Source organism: Mustela nivalis (genome assembly GCF_964662115.1).
Source record: "Mustela nivalis genome assembly, chromosome: 17".
Classification (NCBI taxonomy): domain Eukaryota; kingdom Metazoa; phylum Chordata; class Mammalia; order Carnivora; family Mustelidae; genus Mustela; species Mustela nivalis.
Window position 1 is genome coordinate 27,343,714 of NC_139036.1, and position 24,936 is coordinate 27,368,649.

Genomic DNA, 24,936 nt, shown 5'->3' on the forward strand with positions numbered 1-24,936 from the left:
TTTTGCTCAACTACCAATGTGCTATTTGTCTAATTGTCCTCCCTTTCTTCGCTCTCAGCTTCCTTTTGATTAATAGCTATTATTTTGATGGTGAAGGTTATGCACCCATGGGGACAGGAGTTATATGGGAAATCTCTGTACTCTGGTCAATTTTGCTGTAAACATAAAACTCTAAAAAATCAAGTGTGTTAATAAAAAATTCAGATACAGAGACGTACCGGCCTACATGTAGGTATTTAATAACTAGTAATTATGGTGTAATTCAAAAAGTCTGACGTTCACAGTGGATGAGGATGGGGTAAATCATTAGTCTTCAAAAGAGTTAGTAGGTGAAGCTAGATATGCAGTATGTGAGTTAGGATCTAGACTTAGGTAAAACTTTTTGCTTGGTGGTCCTGAGGACCCAAAGGGTAATATTTTTAAAAATCCCAAAATTTTCTTCCAAAAAGATTTGAAAGATATAAAAGAGCAGTTGGCCAGAAGTTTTTTGGCAATTATATTCATTTACTGGCATTCTGGGGGTGGGGTGGAATCCAATCTGGGTTTCTTTGAAAAAGGAAGGAAATTCATATAAAAACAGAGGAAGTTCAGAAGTTTCTCACTCAGGGTCTAACATCTTCCCACTGCCCCAAAATTTGGTATGAATGCAAATAGTTTATTTTAAAATTTATTAAGCATTTTTCTGTGTGCAAAAGGTGCACAACCCTAGGGAATACAAAGATGAATTCTTTCTAAAGGCTCTAAGAAGTACTGTGATCAAGACAAATAAATAGTATATTATGGGAAGTGAGAATATGGAGAGTCCAAATAAAGGAGTGGGGGAGGGAGGGAAACCTTGGGGGGTGGGAGTCTTGAAGGACCGAGTAAGAAATCAGCCATTCTTTCAGTCCTTCAACAAGTTCAAAGTGCCTAGTATGTAACAGGTATTATCATAGGTCCTGAAGATATTGAATTGACCAAAGAAAAATTCCTGGTCTTATGAAATCAAGTGAGAATACAGAGTCCAAAATAAAGGAGTGGGGGAAGGAGGGAAGCCATGGGGGATGGGAGTCTTGAAGGACCAAGTAAGAAATCAGCCATTCATTCAGTCCTTCAAAGTGCCTAGTATGTAACAGGTATCATCCTAGGTCCTGAAGATATTAAATTGACCAAAGAAAAATTCCTGGTCTTATGAAATCAACAGTTTAGTGGAAAAAGAAAGACAAAATAAGTAAAATAATATTAAGTCCATTGGTAACAAGTTCTGTGGAGAAAAATTGCAGAGAAAGGAGACAGGAAGTGCTGAGATGAAGGTTGTAATTTAAAATAGAATAGTCAGAGAGGAGCAAAAAGGTGATATTTAAGCCAAAATCTGAAGGAGATGAAGGAGTGAACCTTGCATTGAGGCAAGAGCATCCTGGCCAGAATAAGAATCAACAAGGAGCAAGTGTGACTGCTCCTTCTCACACTGAGAGAAGTGGTTAGAGGTAGATCGTGCCTGAAGAGTTTGATCTTACTATTTAGAAAATGGGATGCCACTGTGGGGTTTTGCAGAGAAGAGATCTGTATACACTTTAAATGGATCTCTTTGATGTGCTGAAAATGAACCGGAGTGAGAGACGAGATGAAAGGATACAAAGACAGAGGGGCACCTGGCTGGCTCAGTTGTGAGAGCATACGACTCTTGTTCATCTCCAAGTCGTGAGTCTGAGCCCCACGTTGGGCATGGAGTTTACTTAAAAAAGAAAGAAAAAGACAGGAAGGAAAGAAGAAAGAAAGAAGGGTAAAGATGGGTAGACCAGTTGGAAGGCTACTGCAAATATCCAGGCAGGGAGGGCTAAGGGGACCAGTTGGGTCCACGATAATATTTTGAAGGAAGAGCAACAAGATTTATTGATAGACTGAATTGGGATATGTCAGAGAAGAACTACTTCAAACTTGGTGGCCTTGGGGCGCCTGGGTGGCTCAGAGGATTAAAGCCTCTGCCTTCGGGGCGCCTGGGTGGCTCAGTGGGTTAAGTCGCTGCCTTCGGCTCAGGTCATGATCTCGGGGTCCCGGGATCGAGTCCCGCATCGGGCTCTCTGCTCGGCAGGGAACCTGCTTCCCTCTCTCTCTCTCTCTGCCTGCCTCTCCATCTACTTGTGATTTCTCTCTGTCAAATAAATAAATAAAATCTTAAAAAAAAAAAAAAAAGCCTCTGCCTTCAGCTCAGGTCATGATCCCAGGGTCCTGGGATTGAGCCCCGCATCGGGCTCTCTGCTCAGCGGGGGAGCCTGCTCCCTCCTCTCTCTCTGCCTGCCTCTCTGCCTTCTTGTGATCTCTTTCTGTCAAATAAATAAATAAAATCTAAAAAAAAAAAAAAAAAAAAAACCTTGGTGGCCAAAGGAACTAGGAAGCTAGAATTAATATTCATTGAGATGTAGAATAGATGACAGTAGAGGGGCAGGTTTGTGGAACAAGTTCAGGAGCTCAGCTTTGGACCCATTAATCTTGAAATGTCCGTTCGATATCCAAGCAGAGATGTTGAATAGAGAGTTAAACTTTTGTCTGACGTGAGAAATGGTTCTGGCTGGAGATATAAATTGAGAGGTCATTAGAGAGTCACGATACTTGAAGTCATGAAACTGGATGAGATCTCCCAGGACATGACTCACTCCCAAGGTAACTGCAGCTTCCAACATTAAAAAAGTCAGAGATGGGAAACTAGCAAGAAGACTGAGAAGGGGAAGCCAGTGAGATAGGAAAGCAAAGAAGAGGGGAGAGAGAGGGGCGCATGTGTTTGGCTCAGTTAGTTGAATGGCCAACTCTTGATTTTGGCTGGGGTCATGATCTCAGGCTCCTGGGATTGAGCCCCAGTAGCCTCAGAGTCCTGGGAGCCTCAGCCTCCCTCAGCAGGGAGTCTACTTGAGGATTCCTTCTCCCTCTCTCTTTGCCCCACCCCCATGCTGCAGGGGAGGGGAGCATTCCAGGAAAGAAGAAAAGTATAAATAAAGGCACAGAGGTATAAAGAACTCGAAAGATAAGAAGCTCTGCCTCATCAGAAATGCCCTTTATGTGAACAAAAATGGTAGCTACTAACACAACTGAAAAATCAAAATGCATTATTAACTAGCAAGGTAATAATTCTCACTTCTAACAGTTGGTAAGAATTATAAGCATTTGAGGAATGCTTTCAGGTAGATTTTAAGAGCTTAGCTGATTTTCATCAGATTTCTATTTTGCTTTGATTTATTTGATCTATCAATGGACAAATACTTGACAGAAGGTTCTGGGGACAATAGGCACCCTTAAAATTTCTTCTACAGGAATGAATTGAATTAGGCTAAAGTTTGATGATTAATGGTTGAAGGTAGCTTTCTACCTGTGCATGAACTTCAACCTGGATGTCACTCAACAGAGATTGTTTAGGCCCACATATTTTTGTGTACATTAGTAAATAATACCAACATCCTAATTAATTCATACTAAAGTGTGAGGGAGTACTCTGTAGATACCAAGACTGTCCCCAGAAATTCCACAGGAAAGGGCTCAATTTCCCCCCACTCAGAAAAACTCTCTTCATTAGTAGCTCAGACCATGTACTAGATTCTATGGCAAGCTTTCCCAGGAACAGTGCTAAATGAACCCAAATTTTCTAGTTTTTATAGAAAATTTAGAAATTTAGTTCCATTTAGAAAATGGAACTATGGAACAAAAACAGAGAAGGGCAGACTTAAGTTCTAGTTACAGATCCCTGTGTGCATTTATTAGCTACACCCCATCTTGCATTATGCAAACATTAATATAAGGAGTTTCTCTACCCTCGATACTCCACCCCTCCTTGACCTCAAACTTCTTCATTCTTCTGAAGTCCTAGAGCACTAAATGCAATTACATGCCAGTACGTATATATTTGTCTCTACCTGTGAGCTTGTCCGTGCCATTGCATGTGATTGTGATTCTGGTTTTTACTGCTGCTCAAGATATAACTCTCAAAACTTAGTGGCGTAAAACAATGACAATTTTTATTTTGCTTATGAATCTGTGATTTGGGCAAGATTCAACGGAGATAGCTAACCTCTCCTCCATCTAACCAGCCCACAGCAGGCACCAGCCATCTGGCATGTGAGTGAGTAAGGCTTCAGAGGATTCCACTCCTTAGCTTTCAAGATGTTGCCACTGAGACAATGTGCTACGTCTTCCCCCACAAGGCTCACCCAAAGGTGAGCAGTGTGTGCCTGTGCGTGTGGAGTGGAGGGTGGGAGTAATCAGCTTAAGTTACATCACCTTTATGGCCTAGCCTTACATGTAACACAAGGGCACTTCTGCTGCATTCATTGAAGTGGTCACAGAGTTCTGCCTGGTTTTAAGGGGAGGGGAAATGGGCTCCAGCAACACTACTGTACCACAGCCTGCCCTCTGATCACAGCTGACATTTCTTCTGTCTGCAATATACATTCACCCCTTTCTCCAAAATCCGCATTATGATCTCAGGCTCGAGCCTGGATTGTAGGATCTCATCATTGAGATCAGGTCCAGGTGTGAATGAGGTTCCTTGAGTGTGTTTCTTCAAATATAGTTTCTCTCTCTCTCTCTCTCTTTTTAAAATATTTTAAGAAATCTCTATATCCAGTAATGTGGGGTTCAAACTCAGAACCCTGAAATCAAGAGTTGCACACTCCACTAGCTGAACCAGCCAGGTGCCCTCAAATAGAATAGCTCTTGACTTGAATTCCTGCCCTGGGTAAATACACACTGGGGTTACTTAGGGGAAAGGGACAATGATGTATGAAATTTACTTTAAAGAGTCCAGGAAAAAACAAAGTTTTTAATGCACATAACACACACATTCCCGGAATATATATATTGTATGTATGCATGTGTGTGTGTATGTGTGGAGAGAGAGAAGGGGAAAGACAGAGAATGGTATAGTAAAGCAAACTGATTAAAATGTTAACAAATAAATCTAAATAAAGGGTATACAAGTATTTTGTGGTTTTTTTTCTTACACCTTTTCTATAAGCTTGGAATTATTTCCAAGTTCAAAGTGTTTTTAAGGTGACGCACACAGCATAGGTCCTGAGCATTAATCTTTTGATATTTTTAATTCCAGGGGAAAGTCCTAATTTGATGTTTGTACTTATTTCTGGGGGTTGAGAGAAGACCCTTTATTTCTCCCTTTGCCCAGAAGTCTATGAGAAGGCACTTCCCAGTTTAGCCTGTATTCCTCCACATCTCATTTCCTTAAAGAGCTGGTCTGGGAAAGATCCCTTTTCAAGAGGAGAGTTTTGGCCGTGCTGAAACACAGCTTTTCTTTTCTTTTTTAAAAGATTTTATTTATTTATTTGACAGAGCACACAAGTAGGCAGAGAGGCAGGCAGAGAGAGAGAGAGAGAGAAGCAGGCTCTGCACTGAGCAGAGAGCCCGATGCGGGGCTCGATCCCAGGGTCCTGGGATCATGACCTGGGCCGAAGGCAGAGGCTTTAACCCGCTGAGCCACCCAGGCGCCCCGAAACACAGCTTTTCAATTGTCTTTGTGTTACGTACCACATCAAAGGCTTCTGGAAGTGTGGCTTGGTTTATTTAGAGAAATTGTAGAAGGATGCCCATCGGTTTCCTTGTAACAAGAGAGACTGGGATTAACTCCCTGAAGCACTATCATTGTGCTCCCAGAGCACACACTCTAAAATAGTGGCTGCTGAGAAACAATCTTCTCATGTTTCCAGTTTGAAAACGACACTTAAACAGAAAGCTGGTCTTTTTAGCCACTGTCACAATCCCCAAACAAACAGAGAATAATCACTAGTAGGAGTCCCAGTTTAGAATGCGCAAGCCGGTCATTTAATGCATTTATTCACGGCTGTCATAGGCTTGTTGGCCGCCCAGAAAAGACTTCCCAGGTTGGCTATAATCTTAGGGCAATCACCTTAGTTGTATCTGTTTGCCTTTCTTATGCAAGTACTCAGGACAGAGTAGTGCACTTAATCTCATTATGTTACTGTTGCCCAAATAAAGCATCTGGCAGTAATTATCCCAGAGTGCAGTCCTGGAAAGGAAGCCAGGTTTGATTCTACCGAAAAAACTTAACGGAGAATGTCTTTCCTGGGACCAGGTTCCTGGGATGTGAATGTATCTCTTTTTTTGTGGGCTGGTAGAACCTAGAAAAAAGGCGTTATTGTATCTTTGTCCATGGGAATGAATGAAGATTCCTTGAAACATACTCTGTCGGGTGACACAAATAAACCATATAATTATATTCCCCAAAACAGAAAAGCTCAAAACATAAGAATATGTGGGTTTCCTGGGTCAGACCAAAGGCTGTGTAATTCCGTTTCTATTTAAATAAACTTTTTACTTGGAAATACTTTCAGAATTACAGAAGAGACTGTATAGAAAGTTCCTTTATGCTCCTTACTCAATGTCCACCATTGCTAACATATTACCATGTTACTTCTTTCAAAACTAAAAAATTGACATTGGTATATTATTATCTAAATTCTAAGCTTGCTTTGGATTTCACCATTTTGGACTTTTCCATTTAAGGTGTTTTTTTTTTTTTTTAAGATTTTATTTATTTATTTGACAGACAGATCACAAGTAGGCAGAGAGGCAGGCAGGGAGAGGGAGGAAAGCAGGTTCCCCGTTGAGCAGAGAGCCCGATATGGGGCTCTATCCCAGGACACTGGGATCATGACCTGAGCCAAAGGCAGAGGCTTTAACCCACTGAGCCACCCAGGCGCCCTTAAGTTCATTTTTGTTCCAGGATCCCAAATCATTCTGGGATCACACTGATCCCAGTCTGATCAAATGGGATCAGACTATCCCATTACCTTTAGTTGTCATGTATCCCCCAGTCTTCTCTAGTTTGTGACAGTTTCTTAGTCTTTCCTCATTTTTCAAATGACCTTATCAATCTTGAGGAGTTCTAGCCAGATATCCTGCAGAATGTCTTCCAAATCTGGGTTTGTCTGATTTTTTTTCCTTTTGATTAGTTTGGGTTAATGGGTTCTTTTGGGAAATATCGCAGAAATGGGGGCTCATGGCTGGCTCAGTAGGTAGGGCCTGTGACTCTTGATCCCAGGGTTGTAAGTTCAGGCACAATGTTGGGTGTAGAGATGACTTAAAATAAAAATCTTCAACAACAACAACAACAATGCTGTGGAGGTAAAGTCCTCTTCTCGTAACACATCATATCTGGGAGTACATGATACTCACACGACATCACTGGTAATGTTAACCTTCATCACTAGGTTAACGTAGTGTCCAGCAGGCTTCTCCACTGTAAAGCTACCACTATTCCCTTTTCCCACTCCATTCTTTAGATGGCTTAGATTTTGTTGGGCATCAAAAAACATTTTGTAAGAGAGTAGGGTATTTAGACATTATAATGGCCTTAGGTTTTACGGATTTACCCAGAACATTCCTAATTCTAACAAGAGTCCAAAAAAAGACAAAGAATCTTCTCAAAATCTATAGAAACTATAGGAATATAGTCTTTGAGCTATGGGAATAAGCCAAAATGTATTATCTTACTGTCCACTGATCGACCAATGGAACATTACATAGTTATACCAATTCCAACATAATTGAATGTAGTCCATTGGCAGCCAGGATCTCCTACCTCTCTAAAATCTAGAGAAAATCGATTCAGCTCTGTTACCTATAAACCATGAAAGTCTAAAGTGCTTCTCCAATTTCTCCACAAATTTCCAAGAATTTATGTCATCATGATTGTCTCTTCTGATCACGTTTTTTGCCTCTGCCACATTTTTTGCTCTCTACCATATCTTGTTGCTGCTCCTTATCTTTCACTGGCAGCCTGCACCTGAAATAGGATAGCCCAGCTTTTTTTTTTTACTTCATCTTATTCTAAAACAGACACACATCTAAAGATGTCAAGTAGGGTAGACATGGAGGTTTGTTTGTTTGTTTGTTTGTTTGTTTTTAAAGATTTTATCTATCTGAGAGAGAGAGAGAGAGAGAACACAAGCAGGGGGAGCAGGGAACAGCAGGCAGAGGGAGAAGCAGGCTCCCCTGCTTCTCTGAGCAAGAAGTCGAAAGCAGGACTCAATCCCTGGACCCTGGGATCATGACCTGAGCCAAAGGCAGACTCTTGCTTGACCAGCTGAGCCACGCAGGCATCCTGACACAGAGAGTTCTAATGAAATGTTGCATCTCACACCTTACAGCAAACGAATACAACCTATATTCATCCCATGGGTCACCCTTCCCCAGGAGCGCCTTATGGGAAGTGCTGGAGTGTCATACCCAGCCTACCCAGCCTCCAGGTCATTCGAGGGTGACCCAGGCTAACATCATCTCTTTTGCAGGTTTCTATCTCTGTAATGCCCCCTCTTTCTTCCTCTCTCTTCTGACAGCCTTTTCTACATCAAAAACAAAACCAAAGGCCAAATTCTTCTCATTTTCTCTTTCAAAGCATCTTAACTCTCTCTTTTTGGTGACAAGGCTCCTTCCTTGGCCTCAGATCTCACCTTGTGCCTCCAGCTATAAAGTTGTTTCCTTTCCTAAAAGTAATTCTGGTGCTTGCTGTTAAGACAACAACATTTTTCTCCATTTGTCTTGGGAACAGCCATCCATTTTTTCATGTATTCAATTCAACAAACATTTATTGAGCTCCTACAATAGAGATTTGGAGGACCGAAAGCTAATTTGAGTGGGGTTCTGCCTTCAGGGAGCTCATGGTCTCTAGAGAAAGGTGAAAGTTAACCAAACACTTCTATGTGGCAGGCACACTGGTGGGACCTTTCCCCTGGGCCTTTTAAAAAAAAATATTTTATTTATTTATTTGACAGAGAGAGATCACAAGTAGGCAGAGAGGAAGGCAGAGAGAGAGGATGAAGCAGGCTCCCTGCTGAGCAGAGAGCCCCTTGTGAGGTTTGATCCCAGAACCCTGAAATCATGACCTGAGCCAAAGGCAGAGGCTTAACCCACTGAGCCACCCAAGTGCCCCTCCCCTGAAAAATCTTTTTAAAAATTTTTAATTCTCAATTGACATATAACATTGTATTTATTTAAGGTGTGCAACATAATGACTATATATATATATATAATATATATATATATGATACATATGATTATATGAATATATATGGTGAAATCATTGCCACAATCAGTTATCAGTTTAAGTCAACCTCCATCCACTCACACAATGAACTATCTTCAATCCTCAGAGGAACTCTGTGTGATAAGTTTTGTTATTGCCTTTTTGCCATTGAGGAAATTATGGTTTGTGAAGAGTGGTATGCTGGCAAATGCTTAATGAACAGTTTGGTGGGGAGAAGAAGACACTGATTTGTAGTGGTTTTAATTTCTGTTGTATAAATACTGCCTCTGCACTGACGTTCTGTCACCAATGTATCACAACTCCATGTGCAGCTGGGAAGAAATGCTCGGCAGCACACGGTTACACAGTGTTCCTACATCACCTGTGCAACAGACAGAAATAACCGCCAGTGCAAAGATAACCATTAAATTTTTTTTTTAAAGATTTTATTTATTTATTTGACAGAGAGAGATTACAAGTAGGCAGAGAGGCAGGCAGAGAGAGAGAGAGGAGGAAGCAGGCTCCCTGCTGAGCAGAGAGCCCGATGCGGGACTCGATCCCAGGACCCTGAGATCATGACCTGAGCCGAAGGCAGTGGCTTAACCCACTGAGCCACCCAGGCGCCCAAAGATAACCATTAAATGTGGAAAAATAACCAGGAAGGGCTGACTGCTGAATATTATTTTGTCTTCAATGTGATTTCTTTAATTTTAAGTTGATATTTAACTTTATTTTTACAGAATTAATTTTTAATGGTGGCAAAAGATACATAACATCAAGTTTACCATTTCAACCTTTTTTGAGTGTGCAAGTTAGTGGCATTAAGTACACTCACAATTTTGTAGAGCTACCATTATTATCTATTTCCAGAACTTTTTTTATCACCCCAAACAGAAACTCTGTAATTATTGTTCCTTCCTCCCAGATACCGGTAACTTCTATTCTACTTCTATCTCTCTGAATTTTCCTGATCCAGATATTTAATATAAGTAGAATCGTATAATATTCTGTTTTTTGGTATCTGGCTTATTTCATTTAGCACAATGTTTGCAAGGATTATCCATATTGCAGCACATATAAAAATTTCATTCCTTTTTATGGCTGAATAAAATTCTACTGTATGGATATACCACATTTTGTTTATCCACTCATCTGTTGATGGACATTTGGGCTGGTTCCACCTTTTGGCTGCTGTGAATAATGTTGCTATGAATACTAATGTACAAGTATGTATTTGAGTCCCTGCTTTCAATAACATGCAGTAATGTCTGTGTTTAACAAACAGCTGGCAAAATTCCTAAAAATTTAATAATTGTCTCTCATGAGTCTGTTAGAGCTAGCTCTCACACAACACTGGAGAGTCCATAATTTACCCAATTCGATCTAAACAAGGGCCAATTTGGGATTCATATCACCACACAGCATCTTCCAAATTTGTCTGATGAGTGGCTGGGACATATCAAAGTATTGATTCCCAGGCCCTCCTGGGAAATTCTGAATCTGAAAGTCTGAGGCGAGGTGATTTTTCTGATCAGAATTTTTCTCAGCCTGAAACACCTGATATTAGCCCCCCACTCTCCAGTATCACCAAGCCGAGGCCAAAGGCAGGGGGTACAACTCTGGTGCCCTAAAGGAGAGGTGGTAAGAGTAAGTCCTCTGGGGAGAACTCGTAGGACTTGTAGCAAATTTCGGGGCAGCATATTTTTTTTTTCTCTCCAAAATCCTTCCCAGCTCCAATATTTGTTGGCCATACAATTCTCTCCTGCGCATCTCCCTGCCTCCCATCTTAGGAAAGAACACTTTCCAGAGAGAGGCTAGTGGAAATCATTAGGCCCAGCAATTTAACACCATCTCAGAAGTTTGCATATCATTAAATTGTTTAGAAACATGCTCTGAAGTTACAAGTTTGCCATTCTGTGGTGTTATTTTGATATCCTGACAAGATATTTTTAGAGCACATAAAGCCCAAATTAAAACATTGCTACAAAAAAGAAGAAAAAAACCCAAAGTGAAATTAAACCAGGGCTCCATAAATGGAAAACTACAGTAAATAGCAGATAGGAGTGAAGAAAAAAGTGCCAAATATTTTTGAGAACTATTCTGAGAGGAGATGAACAGATGCTGCTGATCGGCTTGCAGAGATGGGCCTGTGTCCTGCCAGGGTGAGAGAGAAAGGGGTCACGCCTGTAGGCTCTGCCCTGACAGGCTCTTGCCCCCAGATTAGTGCAGGGGGAACTTCCTTCCCGCTGGTGAGGCACTGGCTCAGGCTGCTGGCAGGGGGTGCAGTACGTCACCTTTACTGGACATGGTCAGGGGTCCCACTGGCCTTCTCCTTAGTCATTGGTTTCTTGGGCCAGGTCTGGAATATGGTTAGTTAGACCTAAAATACCCTTGCCTTCTTCCTTTATCCTTTTTCTCTCCAGATCGATGTGTTTCTGGCATTTCTCAGATGACCTCCTTTTGTGTGCTTCCATGCGCTCAGATTTAAAGACCCAGCCATAACGAGAAGGTCTACACCCTTAGATTAAATCTCTTAGATCTTTGGTTCTTAACTTCTTTAGGGCAACAAATCTCTCTGATTACCTGATGGAGGCAATAAATCCTTAAGGAGCTAGCTAAGAGTTTCAAAGGGTTTGTTGACTCCCCCAGGCCTATCGGTGGACCCCATGGCAAGAGACTCTGCCTTAGGTAGTAATAGAGTCACTCATGGTTTTGGGTTATGCCAAGGGATGCCTTGACCTTCAGCTGGGAACTGTAACATTTCCTCTAGATCCAGCACTCCAACTATGGTGTGAATTTGAATGCCCCCCCCCCCATTTTCTTGGAGACTTGATACAATTCTAATTAGATAGTTCAGAACAAGGTCAAGGGGTTTCTTTTGCAATGTTAAGATACCCTTGGGTTTCTTATTAAAGAAAAGGATAGAGAGAGAGAGTCCTTTAGGGGAATAAAAAGTCTGAGTCACTGTCTAACCCAGAGAGAGAGAGATGGAAAGATCTTTAAGTTTATGAGAGGACGTATGGGCAGTAGATGCCAAGAGTCATTTTCCTTGTCCCCTGAATTTAGGGCATACAACAAGGTTTTTGTCCCTAGAGCATAGGGGTGAGACATAATGATTGTGAAGCCAGCCCATTGCCATCAAGGAATATACCATCCTGCATAGAGTAGAGGATGAACAGATTAACATCCTCACTTTTCCAACCTACCTGCCTGAAGTACCTGGCACATAGAGTTTTTTAAATTAAAGATTGGAGGAATGACTCTGTTCAGTGAGTTGACTTGCTCTAGAGTGTCATTTTATGCTAACCAATTGGATTTTGGAGAATGTCTCCCAAAGACAATGGACTTTTGTTTTAATGTTGAGTATTGAGTCATTATTCCTAGCTGCTGGTAGGCTCAATTGCCTCTTCAGGCTATTCCCTATGCTAATAATAAAACCATTATGGGAACAGGACAGGCACCCAGAGTCTAGGACTTGGTGGAGGCTCTGGGAGGGAAAAGGAGAAATGGAGTGGGATGAGGGAGAAGGCAAGGACAGGTTAATTTTGAGGTTCTGACTTACTTCCCCCTTCTGAATTGTAAATATTATTTGGGGCGGAGGAGGAATAGATTATATAATATCTATAATCAATTCCTTGTTTCTTTTTTTTACTGTTTTCTTCCAGTCTTAGTCCATATTCATGTCAACTTATCTGAGTTATAATGTAATACTCATTTGTGTTGTGTGTTTTAACTTAGCATTATATGACATTTTTAATGATGTTATTTATTCCTTATGAGTAACTTTTAAAAACAGACTCAGCTCTCCTTTTTTTCCCTGACTGTACATGTAAAGCATGTTATTTTTAGAAATGCAGACAAAATGCAAAAAAGGTGAAAAATCACCCTTTATATTTTGAAGTGTATCCTTCCAGACTTTTTTCCTATGCATATATAAATACATACTTCCAAAAACAATCATATCAGACACGTATTTTTAGTTCTTTCCACATCGTTAAATATAAAGTAGTAACTTTAAAAAAATTTAATTAGTATTATGTAGATATAGAGTAATATTTTAATAATTAGTAGTATTTCGGTAGTATTTTTAAAATTAATTTTATTTACTATTTAATAAGAGTACTATTTTTAAGTATTGGTGTTCCACAACTTATTTGCCCTTTCTTACTGATTGCATCTCATTGTTTCCAAATTGTCACCACTGTAACAGTCCTCTTTGCACACATCATCTTTCCCTAGGACCAACTCCTAGCAGTAGAATTTGTGGGCCAAAGGGAATGTACATTTAACATTCTGAGTTGTTCCCAGCTGAAGTGTATAAGAGAGCCCCCTTTCCCTTACTCTTGCCAATACAATTTCCTTCTTAATAGCCACAAAAGAGTCCTGGATTAATGCTCAGTACAACAGGCTTTCCAGTTTGGAGGAGAGCCACATTCCCCGGGGCCTGTCCCCAGCCACAGTGTCCTTGTCGTGTGCGGGTACCGCCGCCAGATGGCATGAGAGAGAGAGAGAAAGAAAGAAAGAAAGAATGAGACAGAGAGAGAATGAGAGAGAGAGAGGCAGGCCTGGGAGGACTTCGCAGGGCGGGGTGGGGATCCCAGCCCGGCTCCGTTGGCCACCGCGCTGCGACCGAGTGCCGGCGAAGGCAGGGGAGGAGCGGGAAGTAGGGACTTGGAGGGGGAACGAAACGGGACGTGGAGCTCAGCGCCCTCGGGAAGAACATACAGGCTGTGTAAGCGGAGGCTGCAACGGTCTCATCAGCGCCGAACCCCGCCGTGCGCCTATGGAGGCGGCGATCGGACGCGAGGGCCGCGTTAGGGGCGAGGTCGGGCTGGGACTGCGCGCCTCCCAGCGCCTCCCGGCTCAGCTGGCCAGCCAGACGCCCGAGCTCAAGCGGCTGCACTGCCTCCCGCGGCCCTGGATCCCCGGACCGCGGCGTCGGGGGCGGGGAGAGGGGGTGGGAAGGCTAGGGCGGTCCGGATCTGACCCGGCGCCCCGCGCCCCACTGAGTGGCCTTGGACCTGAGGCAAGTCATCGGACTTCTCTGCGTCTCGGCTCCTCTTCTGTGAACTGGGATCACTGCGGGGACCCACATCAGAGAAGACTGTTGTGAGGCTCAACTGCATTTTTTTTTTTTTTTTTTTGCAACCTCCCTAAAAACGCTATCACCGTTCAACCAACGCCCAACACAACTGGCTTATTAACCTCCCGGAGGCTACGGAGGAATAGAAGAGAAGACGGGTCTCCGTAGAGGCTTACTGTATTCCATTCTCTCCGAGCATCCTCTAGACCTTCATCCCCAAACCAGAAAGAAACGTTAAAAACCATGGCCCTCATCTCGGGGAACCCACGGTGTAACTGAGGAGTCATGAGTGAAACACACGCAGGAAAATCACTACAAAGGTCTTACCAGGGGTCACAATCACCGGTATCTCCCGAGAGAAAGGGTTCCAGCCCCTCCTGGCCCGTGGGGAGCTCTGACAAAGTCCTGGGTCTACCCAGCACATCTTGCTCGCTTCCCGAATTCCATTCCCAGTTGAAGGAGGTGGCTGGTGGCCACCCCCATCCATTCCCAGTTGAAGGAGGTGGCTGGTGGCCACCCCCAAGAACAAGGGCATGGGAGGGGGAGGGGAGCTGTGTTGGTGGTTGCCATGGTTTTGGCTCTGAGTTCTGGAGCCAACCTGCTCACTCCCTGAGACACTCAGGTCACAGAAGCAGTAGGTCAGAAGCTTGAGGGGACAGAAGGAGCGTCACTCTGAAGGCCACCAGTGCACCTGTTGAGATGGAGGCCTCAGATGGGCAAGGGGCTGAAGGGGACAAGCCACCAAAGAAGGTGAAATGGGGCTAGGTCGGTGAGGGAAGGAAAAAAGGAGGGTCCTTGAGGGGCTGGTCTTGGAAAGCAGAGAACATGAAATTCAGGGAAGAAAAGAAGAAGAAAAAATGGTGATGTATGAGCTAGCAGGAGACCAAAGGAACAAGAGGTTAATTCATTCAAACAGATGTTTATCGAAGACATATATTCAGGGCAAGATGACTGTTGGTTGTGCAGACACAAGTGCTTGTATATGTGTCTGCATGTGTGTGTGTACACCTGTGTTATGGTCTGCGTGCTTGGTTGTGTGGTGTGAGTGGTGTGTTTATGGAGTCGATCTGCCCAAGTCCCCTCGCTCTGGGGCCCAGAGAAGCCCAGGTTCCATACTCATTCTGTTTGCCTTCCTCCCTTTCCCTGGTCTCTGCCTTCAGAGTGGTCTGGGCCTGGGTCTTCCTTGTTTCCCTTGAACACAGGCAGGAATTAATCCTCACTTTTCTGAGAGGATTTTGCAAAGTCAGGTGCAAACTCTACTGTGTCAGTCTAATCCTGTGCTCTGACTTCAAGTATTATTTTACAGCCACTTTGTCTTAATTAATTTTCAGGTTTTTTGGGGTTTTTTGTTTTTTGTTTGTTTTTTGGCCCCACATTTCCTATCAGAAAGCTCCTTCTCATTACCATCACCATCACATGCTTTTCCAAGTACCAACACACCACTCACACCACACAACCAAGCACATTACTGTGGCTTGATGCTAAAGTTTAGAGGCAGGCCTAGGACTTAGGTGTTCAGTAAATGTTCGCAGAATGACTCCCTACTCATTCCCCCAAGGTGTCCCTTCAATCTCTTGGTGCCTCAAAGTATTCTCGTCTATAACCAGGAATAATGATTGTTCACCTCACAGAATTTGTGTGAGAATAAAATGAGTTCATGTTTATCAAGTGCTTTGCAAAAGTAGCTACAATACTGTGTTCTAAAGATTATAAAAGAAATGGGTAGGGCATTCTAGGTTTTCTAAGCAGGGATCTTCACAGATGGGTTTCTTTGTTGAAGGCTTCCTTGCCTCCAGGCTGGGCCAAGAAAGAGGTCCTAGGGAAAACAGAGAAGGGCTTTGACTGGAATTTGGACCACTGGTTGTCTCGCACTGGCCCCCTGAGAAGCACTCATCTAAACCCCCCAGCTGACTGCTGCCCCCTGCCTCCTCCTAGGTGACAGATGTACCCTGCTTAGAGAAGAGCTCTGGCACCACCTCCACTGGGAGCTCACTTATACGCCATGCCAAGGGCCTGGGTCAGGACACCTTCAAAATAGTGAGTAAGGGACTCTGTCCCTCCTACAGGCTGGGAGACCTGAGTCGGAAATTGGCAGGCCTCAGACCCATACTTTCTGTCCCACTTGTCACGGCCTTGGCAAGGAAGTGGGGTAAGACCTTCACAAGAGCCTCCTTACTTAACCCACTTAACACTTCCTGGCCCATAATGGTTTCTGGTTGCTTGGGGCTGCCCATCTGCCTCTTTTTTTCTTCTATGGTCCCTCACATCACCTGTTGCCTCCACAGTGTAAAGAATATCTAAGGCCACTGAAGAAGTTTCTGCGAAAGTTGCACCTGCCCAGGGACCTTCCCCAGAAGAAGAAGCTAAAGTACATGAAGCAGAGCCTGCTGGTCCTAGGGGACCACATCAACACTTTTCTGCAGCACTACTGCCGAACCTGGGAGATCAAGCACTGGAGGAAGTAGGGCAGCCTCCTTGTCCTTCCCACTATAGCCATTCCTGGGCCCTGCCAATTCAAGGACACATCTCAGTCAACTCCCAGAGTATTTCATCTTTATGTGAAAGAGTGAGGATCCTGGAGCAAGCTTGGTGAAGAAGGGGTGGAGAGAAGAGGGTCCTCTAGTTATTCAGGGCAGAGCTAATTCACACAGCTTGCCCACACAGTGGACAAAGAACTCTCTTGACCCTGTCATTGAACAACTGCTGCAAGATGGGGAGTTCAAGGTTTAGCAAATCTCCAGCTCTCCATGTCCCCGACCAAACCCAAGGAGGCAGCACATGGTCTGTTTCTCCCTGGGTGGGTTCTGGACACAAGACAGACGCTGAAGGGAGAGGGCCTGTGCTCTGCCTCCCTCAGCCTTGGTTTCTCCCCCGCAGGATGCTCTGGCGATTTGTTTCTCTATTCTCAGAATTGGAGGCAAAACAACTTCGCAGGCTCTACAAGTACACCAAGAGCAACCAGACAGCGAAGTTCCTGGTGAGGCGCTCAGGAAAGCTCCTCCCGGGCCCAGCTGAGGGTTGGCTGGTGTGTTCTTGGATTTTGGGGGGGAGGCCTGGGGCTGAGGGGGCCCTTTCATACTGCCAGCAGCCCTTGACTTGTTTCCACACTCACTGCCTCAGGAAGACCCCCACAGGGGGCAAAGGGGCTGAAGAGGGCAGAGGCTTGGCTTCAAGTTCTTGGTAGCTCTCCACACCCACACTCTGAGGTGGACAGGTGCAGGGACATTCCTGAGGAGCTTTGGGTGGGGATGGTGGAGGCCAGACAGAGAGGCTCAGCCAGCTTGGGGAAGGCTCAAATCACTATTGACAGAAGCTGGCCTGGCTTTGCTCAGAAACAGTGACTCTCAAACATTTTTGACTCAAGTCATGTTCACTCTCTTAAAAACCTAGTGAGAAGCCCAAAAAGCATTTGTTTATGTAGGTTATAGCTATTGATATTTGCCCTATTAGAAATTAAAACTAAAGAAAAAACTTCAAAATATGTACTCACTAATCCATTTAAAAAGAAAAACAAGGACCCTGTTACACTTTAACAAATAGTTTTTACAAGAAATATCTATATTTTCCAAAACAAAAATGTAGTAAGAAGAGTAGCATTGTCTGACGTTTTCGCAAATCTCTTTAGTGTCTGACTTAACAGAAAACAGATGCTTTTGCAGTCTCTTGTGATATGTGATTTGGTTGTAGTACATGAAGAAAACCCAGCCTGGGATGCCTGGGTGGCTCAGTCAGTTGAGCATCTGCCCTCAGTTCAGGTTATGATCCCAGGGTCCTGGGATCTAGCCCCGCATCTGGCTCATTGCTCAGTGGGGAGCCTGCTTTGCCCTCTGCCTGCTTCTCCCTTTATTGTGTGCTCTCTCTCTCTCTCTCTGACAAATCTTAAAAAAGAAGAAGAAGGAGAAAGAGAAGGAGAAGAAAAAAGCCCAGCCTGTACCAACATATAGTTAGAGAAGAGAGTATTTTACTAACATTTTTAGATAGTTGTGGATATTCTTCTTTGATACCACACCAAAATCCAACAAGTGGCAGCTACTTAGTAGCAATATGGAGTCTGAAACCTATCAATGAATGTTTTAAAATATAAATATATATCCTTTTAGGTTTACAGAAAATTTGGGTAGAAAGTACAGAGATTTCCTGCATGCTAACCCCTCCTGCTTCCCTCGCTTATTAGCGCCTTGCATTAGAGGGGTATGTTTATTACCATCATTGGGCCAGTATTGACACATTATTTAGGACACACTATTAACTAAATAATGTCCATAGTTTACATTAGGGCCCACTCTTTGTGTTGTGCGTCTATAGATTCTTTTTTCCCAAAGATTTTATTTATTTACTTATTTAATTTTATTTATTATCAATTGTTTATTTTTATCAGTTATTTTATTTATTTATTTATTTATTTATTTTATTTATCTCTCTATTTGAGAGAGAGAGAGAGATACAGAGATAGAGAGCATAAGCAGGGAGCAGAGGGAGAAGCTCTCCTCCAAGCAGGGAGCCTAACGCAAGGCTCCATCCCAGGACCCTGGGATCATGATCTGAGCCAAAGGCCAACTCTTAATTGAGTCACCCAGGCACCCCTGATAGGTTTTGATGATTGCATACTGACCTGTGCCCACCGTTACAATATAATACAGAATAGTTTCACTGGCTTAAAAACTGCTCCAGTAGTCATCCCTCCATCATTTCCTCCAAACTCCTGGCAACCATTGATTTTCTTTTTTTAACTGTCTCAATGGTTTTGCCTTTTCCAGCATATCCTACAGTTGGAATCGTACAGTATGTGGCTTCCTCAGATTTGCATCAGTGACCTTTTCACACTGGGTTCATTAGAATCCATTGGTTTCTCTCCTGCACTTTGAGTAGGCCCCACTTTTCAGGGGGTAAGCGAGGTTAAAATATTTTGTGTCCCCAGGGGTTCACAGAGCACCGTTTGAGAATCACGAGTTCGAAATAAGAATCATAGGTAACCGTTTCTCCTTGCCAGGCACTTTATTTTCCCTCCTGTCATCCTCAAAAGCAACCCTACCTGGTAATTACAAGTAGTGTCCACAGTGTGTAAATGAAGAGGCCAAGCTCTATACAAGAGCTGTAAAGTAACATGATCCAGACCACACAGCAAATGAAGGGAAAAGCTGGGTTCAGAGGAAAGCCCTGCTCTAACTGCAGCTCCCCGCTCTAGCTATCTGGCTTTAACAAAATCCCCTCTCCCTTCAGGTCTCTGTTTCTTCCTCTGAACATGAATGGGTGGATCCTTTCAGGGGCTCTGAATATGAGGTGTTGACATTTTAGTGATTTCTGGGTTTCACTGGCCAGGAAAATTTCAAAAGATATTTTTAGGCTCTCGATTTTAATTTTGCCAAGGACTTTAAAACAAATACCGTAGCTTCATTAAAAACAAATAAGACACTCTAACTCTAGGTTAAGGGACACATGAAAAGATGCTCCACATCATTCACCTCAGGGAAATAGGAAAATGACAACGAGGTGCACCTCAGACCCGTCAGAATGGTTAAAATTAACAACATAGGAAACAACAGGTGCTGGTGAGGATGCGAAGAAAAAGGAACCACCGTGCACAGTAGGGAAGGGAAACTGGTACAGCCACTGTGGAAAACAGTATGGAGGTTCCTCTAAAAGTTAAACATACTACCTTGTGACCCAGCAATTGCACGACGACTAGGTATTTACCCAGAGGAAACAAAATGATTTGAAGGGGCTCCTGCACCCCGATGTTTACAGCAACATTATCAACAATAGCCAAATTATGCAAAAAGCCCAAATGTCCATTGACTGATAAATGGATAAAGATGTGATTGATATATATATATATATATGATATATGATATATGATATATATGATAAGATCAGCCATCCAAAAGAAGGAAAGCTTGCCATTTGCCGTGGCATGGATGGAGCTAGAGTGCATTATGCTAAGCGAAGTAAGTCAGTCACAGAAAGAAAAACACCATCTGATTTCACTCATGTGGAATTTAACGGACAAAACAGATAAACACAGGGAAAGGGGAAAAAAGAGGGAAGCAAACCATAAGAGACTCTTACCTATGGAGAATTCTTAAATACAGAGATATAGAGAACTATAGCCGCTGAGGGGTGCTGGAGGAGAGAGGTGGGGGACAGGCCAGATGGGTGATTGGGATTAAGGAGGACACGTGTGATGAGCAATGGGTGTTATACGGAAGTGACGAATCACTAAATCCTACCAGGGAAACCATTTTTTTTTTAAGATTTTATTTATTGATTTGATAGAGATCACAAGTAGGCAGAGAGGCAGGCAGAGCGAGAGGGGGAAGCAGGCTCCCTGCTGAGCAGAGAGCTCCATGCGGAGCTCGATCCCAGGACCCTGAGATCACCACCACCTGAGCCGAAGGCAGAGGCTTTAACCCACTGAGCCACCCAGACACCCCGAAACCATTATTTTTTATGCTATATTAACTAGAATTTAAATAAAAAGTTGAAGCAAATAAAGACACTATATTTCACTCTAAATAGAGGAGGAGGACTTATATTAAAGAACCACCCAGGAAGGAACTGTTGGCAGCCTGGCCTCAGTGTCCGCAGGGTCCTGCCTCTCCCCACTCTGTGACTTATTCCTCCAGCTGGCAAGGCAGGGGGTGAGGGGCGGCCAGACCGCAGTAGTTTCCTCTCTCACGGGCAGGGCTGGGGCTCTGGAAGGTGGGGGCCGCTCTCCTCCACACCCTCCTCAACGTTACGTGCCCATTGCAGGTGGCGTTCTGCCCCTTGGACGCACCGGAGAGCTCCTTGCTGGCCGACCAGGAAGACAGTCTGCCCAAACTCTGCAGTGCCTGGGGCCTGCACAGCAACATCAGCGGCATGAAGGAGAGGCTGTCCAAGATGCAGGCCCCTGGCCCAGAGGCCTCCCTGCTGGGGGAGCCCACATCCGGGGCCCAGGGCGGGCCAGGTAATGCCCACAGGGGTGGGGGCCCGCCTGGAGGAGGGGCCTCCGAGGCTGGGCTGCAACTGGGGATGCTTATCCTAGGAAGTTTGAAGTGTAGAGATAAGTAAAAGGGGAGAGAGGAAAATCACCCATTCCCCAAGGCTCTGACCGGTCAAGAGTTTGATGTGTTTCCCTCAGCGTTCTGCAGGACTTCCCTCTGGGGGTCTCATGATACATACTGTTTTGGATCCTGAATGTTTCAGGGAACAGTCTGAATGAAGCCACTCTCCCATAGGAATAGAAGCAGACAGCTTTCTAGCAGTCAGGGGTGGGGACTCCCAGGAAGGGTCCAAGCAGAGGCAGGAAGCCTGCTCTCGGTGTCGGGTGGGGTATGGTTTAAGGGACAGGTTCATTCCCACTGTGGGGAGAAAGTCGAGTCAGATGGCCTGAAAATGGCCTTGCCAGCAGCCTTGGTCTCTGCCACGACTGCCCTGCTTGGGCCTCTGGACAGGGGCTCTTCAGTGAGGCATCCCAGCCAAGGTTGGAACCTATGAAGGTCCCTCCTTGTGCACAGAGGAACAAAGCCACTTATCATTCCCGCTTCTGTATCTGGCTTCTGGGACCACAGTGAGCTGCTCTTGCTTCGCTACTGGGGGAGAAAGTGAAGGCAAACAGGGTGGTGTAGGAGCGCATGGTGTGGTCCTAAATTGACCCCAGGTGCTCCTCTGAGGGTCAGGCTAGCTGGGAGTGATGTAGGCCCGCGCCACTCAAGGGGACTTGTCCACGAGTCACAGCTGTCCTGAGTGGGAGAGCAGGAGGGAAAACGGGGCAGGGGCAGTAGGCAGCAGTTCATGAATCCCATAAGGAAAGCGAGCTCTGGGCTTTGGGGCTAACCTTTTCCCAAACCAGTGCTTGGTATCTCTTCATTTCACCTAACCCTAACCCCTGCAACAACCTCAGGAGATGGGTATTATCCCCCTTTCACAATGAGCCATTTAGAAATTTACAATTTACAGATGAGCCATCCGAGGCCATAGGGCAAAGGGTAGGACAAGGCTGGTTGGAGGAAGTAACTCTGGGACCGGCTTTAAAGAAAGGCAAGAGGAGGAGAGGAAGAGGGATAAGGGAGGGAAAGAGAGGGAGGAAAGGTGTGTGCAGAGGTGAGGGGCGATGAGCAGATAGTCTGGGCCTGGAGGTGAATGAAAGAGCAGGTTGGAGAAGTACAGGACAGGGGCGTAATAGGAAAAAGCCTTGGAGGGTGGGCTAAGAACGTTGACTTTCATGGAATTCTTAAAATAACATTTTGTTCTTACAAACATAAGCAGAGCATGGAAAGTAAGTAATACCAATAGGCAAAAATAAGAAAATGTAGACATATATTGTCCTCACTACTGCTAGCACTTTCCAAATGTTTTTTATACACATAAATTCATGTATTTTAGCCAAATGAGACCTCACTGCATAGGACTTTGACTGGAACTTGCTTTTTTCAGTTAGTTAGGTCAGCATTCCATGTCAATGTTTTCATCTAATGGTTGGATTAAGTACTTCTTATTCACATTTTTCCAGTAGCCCAAGACATTTTTTGCAACGATTTCCCACTCCTGCATTTGCACCTGGTCACATCTCTTCCATCTCTTTGAACTCAACAAAATTCCCCTTTTCACAATCTGACTTGTTGAAGAGATCAGGCCATTGTTCTGCAGAATGTTCCACTTTTTTTTTTTTTTTAAGATTTTATTTATTTGACAGAGAGAAATCACAAGTAGTCGGAGAGGCAGGCAGAGAGAGAGAGAGGGAAGCAGGCTCCCCGCTGAGCAGAGAGCCCGATGCGGGACTCGATCCCAGGACCCTGAGATCATGACCTGAGCCGAAGGCAGCGGCTTAACCCACTGAGCCACGCAGGTGCCCCAGAATGTTCCACTTTTGACTCTTGTTACTTCCTTTTGGCATTTTTAAAAAGCTTGTTCCTCTGTGCATAAACAGGACTTTAGATCGAAAGTCCTGATGAAGTCGTTCACCATTTGTTTTCCTGGGATACAGACCAGGTTGTGTTCCTCACATTGTGTTACATGACAAAGCCCATGCTGTCTGGAGGGCCCGCCGTGAAGGGGTTTTGATCAATCAATCATTCAGTCCATCTGTGATATTAAAGGTAACCTTCATGGTGTTTCTTTAGCACCATGTTCAAAAGTCAGTTTTTAAGTAAAAAGCTGGCAGTGGGGTTCACAAATAGTCCGGCCGCCAAGTCGTGGAAACTGGGGCCTGAAAGCTGAGACAGGTGTGGGGAGGACTGAGAGTCAAGCAACATGGTCTAGTCCTGACTCTGACCCTCACTTGCCTAGGGCTTTGGGCAGGGTGGGCTCTGTGCTTGGGTGAGATTCCTCATCTGTAAATCCAGGCGACACCATCTTCCCCTGCCACAGGATGTCTGTGAGAAATCTGTGAGGAAGGGGCAGAAGTGAAGATAAGATTTTGTCCTTCTTGCCCTCCATGTTACAGACTGAGATTCTCTGTGATATTCTCTGTGATATTATCAGGACTGTGTCACCTTCCCTTTCAGGTTCTCTAAGGAAACTTCCTCAAAAAACAAAACTCAGAAGGAAGAGGATTGAGGAAGCCCCCGAGTCTCCAGAGACCTGCGCGTGAGAACAGCCAGCCAGGCCGGGGTGCGGGGCCAGCTTGTCCTGGCTCCCGGAGCACTTGGTCGTGTCTTCAACACCTCTGCACCCTGGGGGCTGGGGGCCAAGGAGGGGAAAGACGAAAACTGTCTGTCAAAAGGATGTTCAGATCTTAGTTATGTCTAAATGGGGTGGGGAAATAAACATCCTTAAGACAGTTCCACCGTACTTGATTAACAGTTATCATGCATTCATTCATTTTTTAATTTATTAAAAGAATACTTGCCAGATACTTTCTGGGCGGCAGGTGCCCCACGCGAGCACAAATGAATAAGAGGCGATCGCTTGCATCGTGGCCATCCATCACCATCTAGTGTGGGAGACATACAAGGAGAGCAGTTACAGTGGGTTGAGGCCGGTATCAAAGGAGTGATGCGTGCCAGGGAGGGCGCAGTAGGGAGGGGAGCTGGCCTGGAGTGAGAGAGGGAGAATTCGGGCAGCCTGCCCCTATCTTCCGCCCTTGGTCTTCTGGGTATACTGGGTGGCCCGTGGAGTGGGGAGGCGACTGGCAGTGGAATGAGCTGGTGTGACCTGGCACCTGGGGAGAGACTCTGCCGCCCCCTCCCCCACCACATGCAAAGTGCACGGGAGGGAGAAGCCAGAGAGTCAAGGAGAAACCACATCAGTAGTTGCAGCTAGAATGATGGTTCCAACTCGTGGTCAAAATAAGCAGCTGCCTGCGAAATTCCGACCCCTGGTGTGTTGTTTGCCCTCTTGTGGTCTACTTACTGTTTAAAACAGTAAAATGAAACAACAAAAAACAGTTGCCAATATTAACTCGATACATTCCACATTAAAAACAACAAACCGCAACAGATTTCTGGCTTTTCACGACTTGCCACGGGTGGGTGTGCCTCCCCACGAAGGGCACGAAGGGCACTGGGCTGTGGCTGAGCTGCAGTGGCTCAGGTTTCCCAGATGCTCTTTCTGGTTCACCACAGTCCTTACCTCTCCCTATTGCCTCATGCAGTGGCCTTCTTCTTCCAATTATATCGCCTCTTTGACTCGTTTTGCTTTTCATTTTTGCTACCCTGGGGATATACAAAGGCAGTGAAGATGTGTGTAGAGCGGGGAGGTGTGAATCTGTGACATTATGTAGGGTAAAATGGACAGTTTTTGGTGACAGAGGTGAGAGATAAAGGAGGAGGAGGAAGTGAAAATGGTACTTGCATATGGCTGGAAAGACTATGTAGATGGTGGTCAGCTCCAAGGAGGGGAAGCAGTGCAA

General features: G+C 44.6%; 2 protein-coding genes across 4 annotated transcripts in view; one reads left to right on the top strand and one right to left on the bottom strand.

Annotated features, from left to right (window-relative positions):
• USP32 (ubiquitin specific peptidase 32) overlaps nucleotides 1-14,636 on the bottom strand; it is a 237,081-nt gene extending 222,445 nt beyond the window's left edge. Inside the window, exon 1 of one of the 2 annotated variants that reach the window (XM_082707484.1) lies at nucleotides 14,433-14,636. In XM_082707484.1, the coding sequence (XP_082563610.1) occupies nucleotides 14,433-14,592 (160 nt within the window). In that variant the 5' untranslated portion in view covers nucleotides 14,593-14,636. The remainder of the gene's footprint in view (nucleotides 1-14,432) is intronic. The other variant, XM_082707485.1, reaches the window with a different exon arrangement.
• A 74-nt stretch (nucleotides 14,637-14,710) lies between these two features.
• Nucleotides 14,711-23,876, top strand: CHCT1 (CHD1 helical C-terminal domain containing 1). Of its 2 annotated transcripts, none has more exons than XM_082707539.1 (6): nucleotides 14,711-14,855; nucleotides 16,041-16,142; nucleotides 16,391-16,566; nucleotides 16,983-17,130; nucleotides 20,856-21,051; nucleotides 23,591-23,876. In XM_082707539.1, the coding sequence occupies exons 1-6, from the start codon at nucleotides 14,805-14,807 to the stop codon at nucleotides 23,674-23,676; spliced, it is 759 nt and encodes a 252-aa protein (XP_082563665.1). In that variant the 5' UTR covers nucleotides 14,711-14,804; the 3' UTR covers nucleotides 23,677-23,876. The 2 variants fall into 2 exon arrangements, with proteins under 2 accessions (XP_082563665.1, XP_082563666.1); XM_082707540.1 differs by having other exon boundaries at nucleotides 16,983-17,082.
• The last annotated feature ends 1,060 nt before the right edge of the window (nucleotides 23,877-24,936 follow it).

Bases quoted from the DNA above. Each gene is read 5' to 3' on its own strand.
- CHCT1 (XM_082707539.1), top strand. From the start codon at position 14,805: ATGGAGGCCTCAGATGGGCAAGGGGCTGAAGGGGACAAGCCACCAAAG. The intron at 16,567-16,982 runs GTAGGGCAGCCT...TCTCCCCCGCAG, and splicing joins GAGATCAAGCACTGGAGGAA to GATGCTCTGGCGATTTGTTT. The intron at 21,052-23,590 runs GTAATGCCCACA...CTTCCCTTTCAG, and splicing joins CGGGGCCCAGGGCGGGCCAG to GTTCTCTAAGGAAACTTCCT.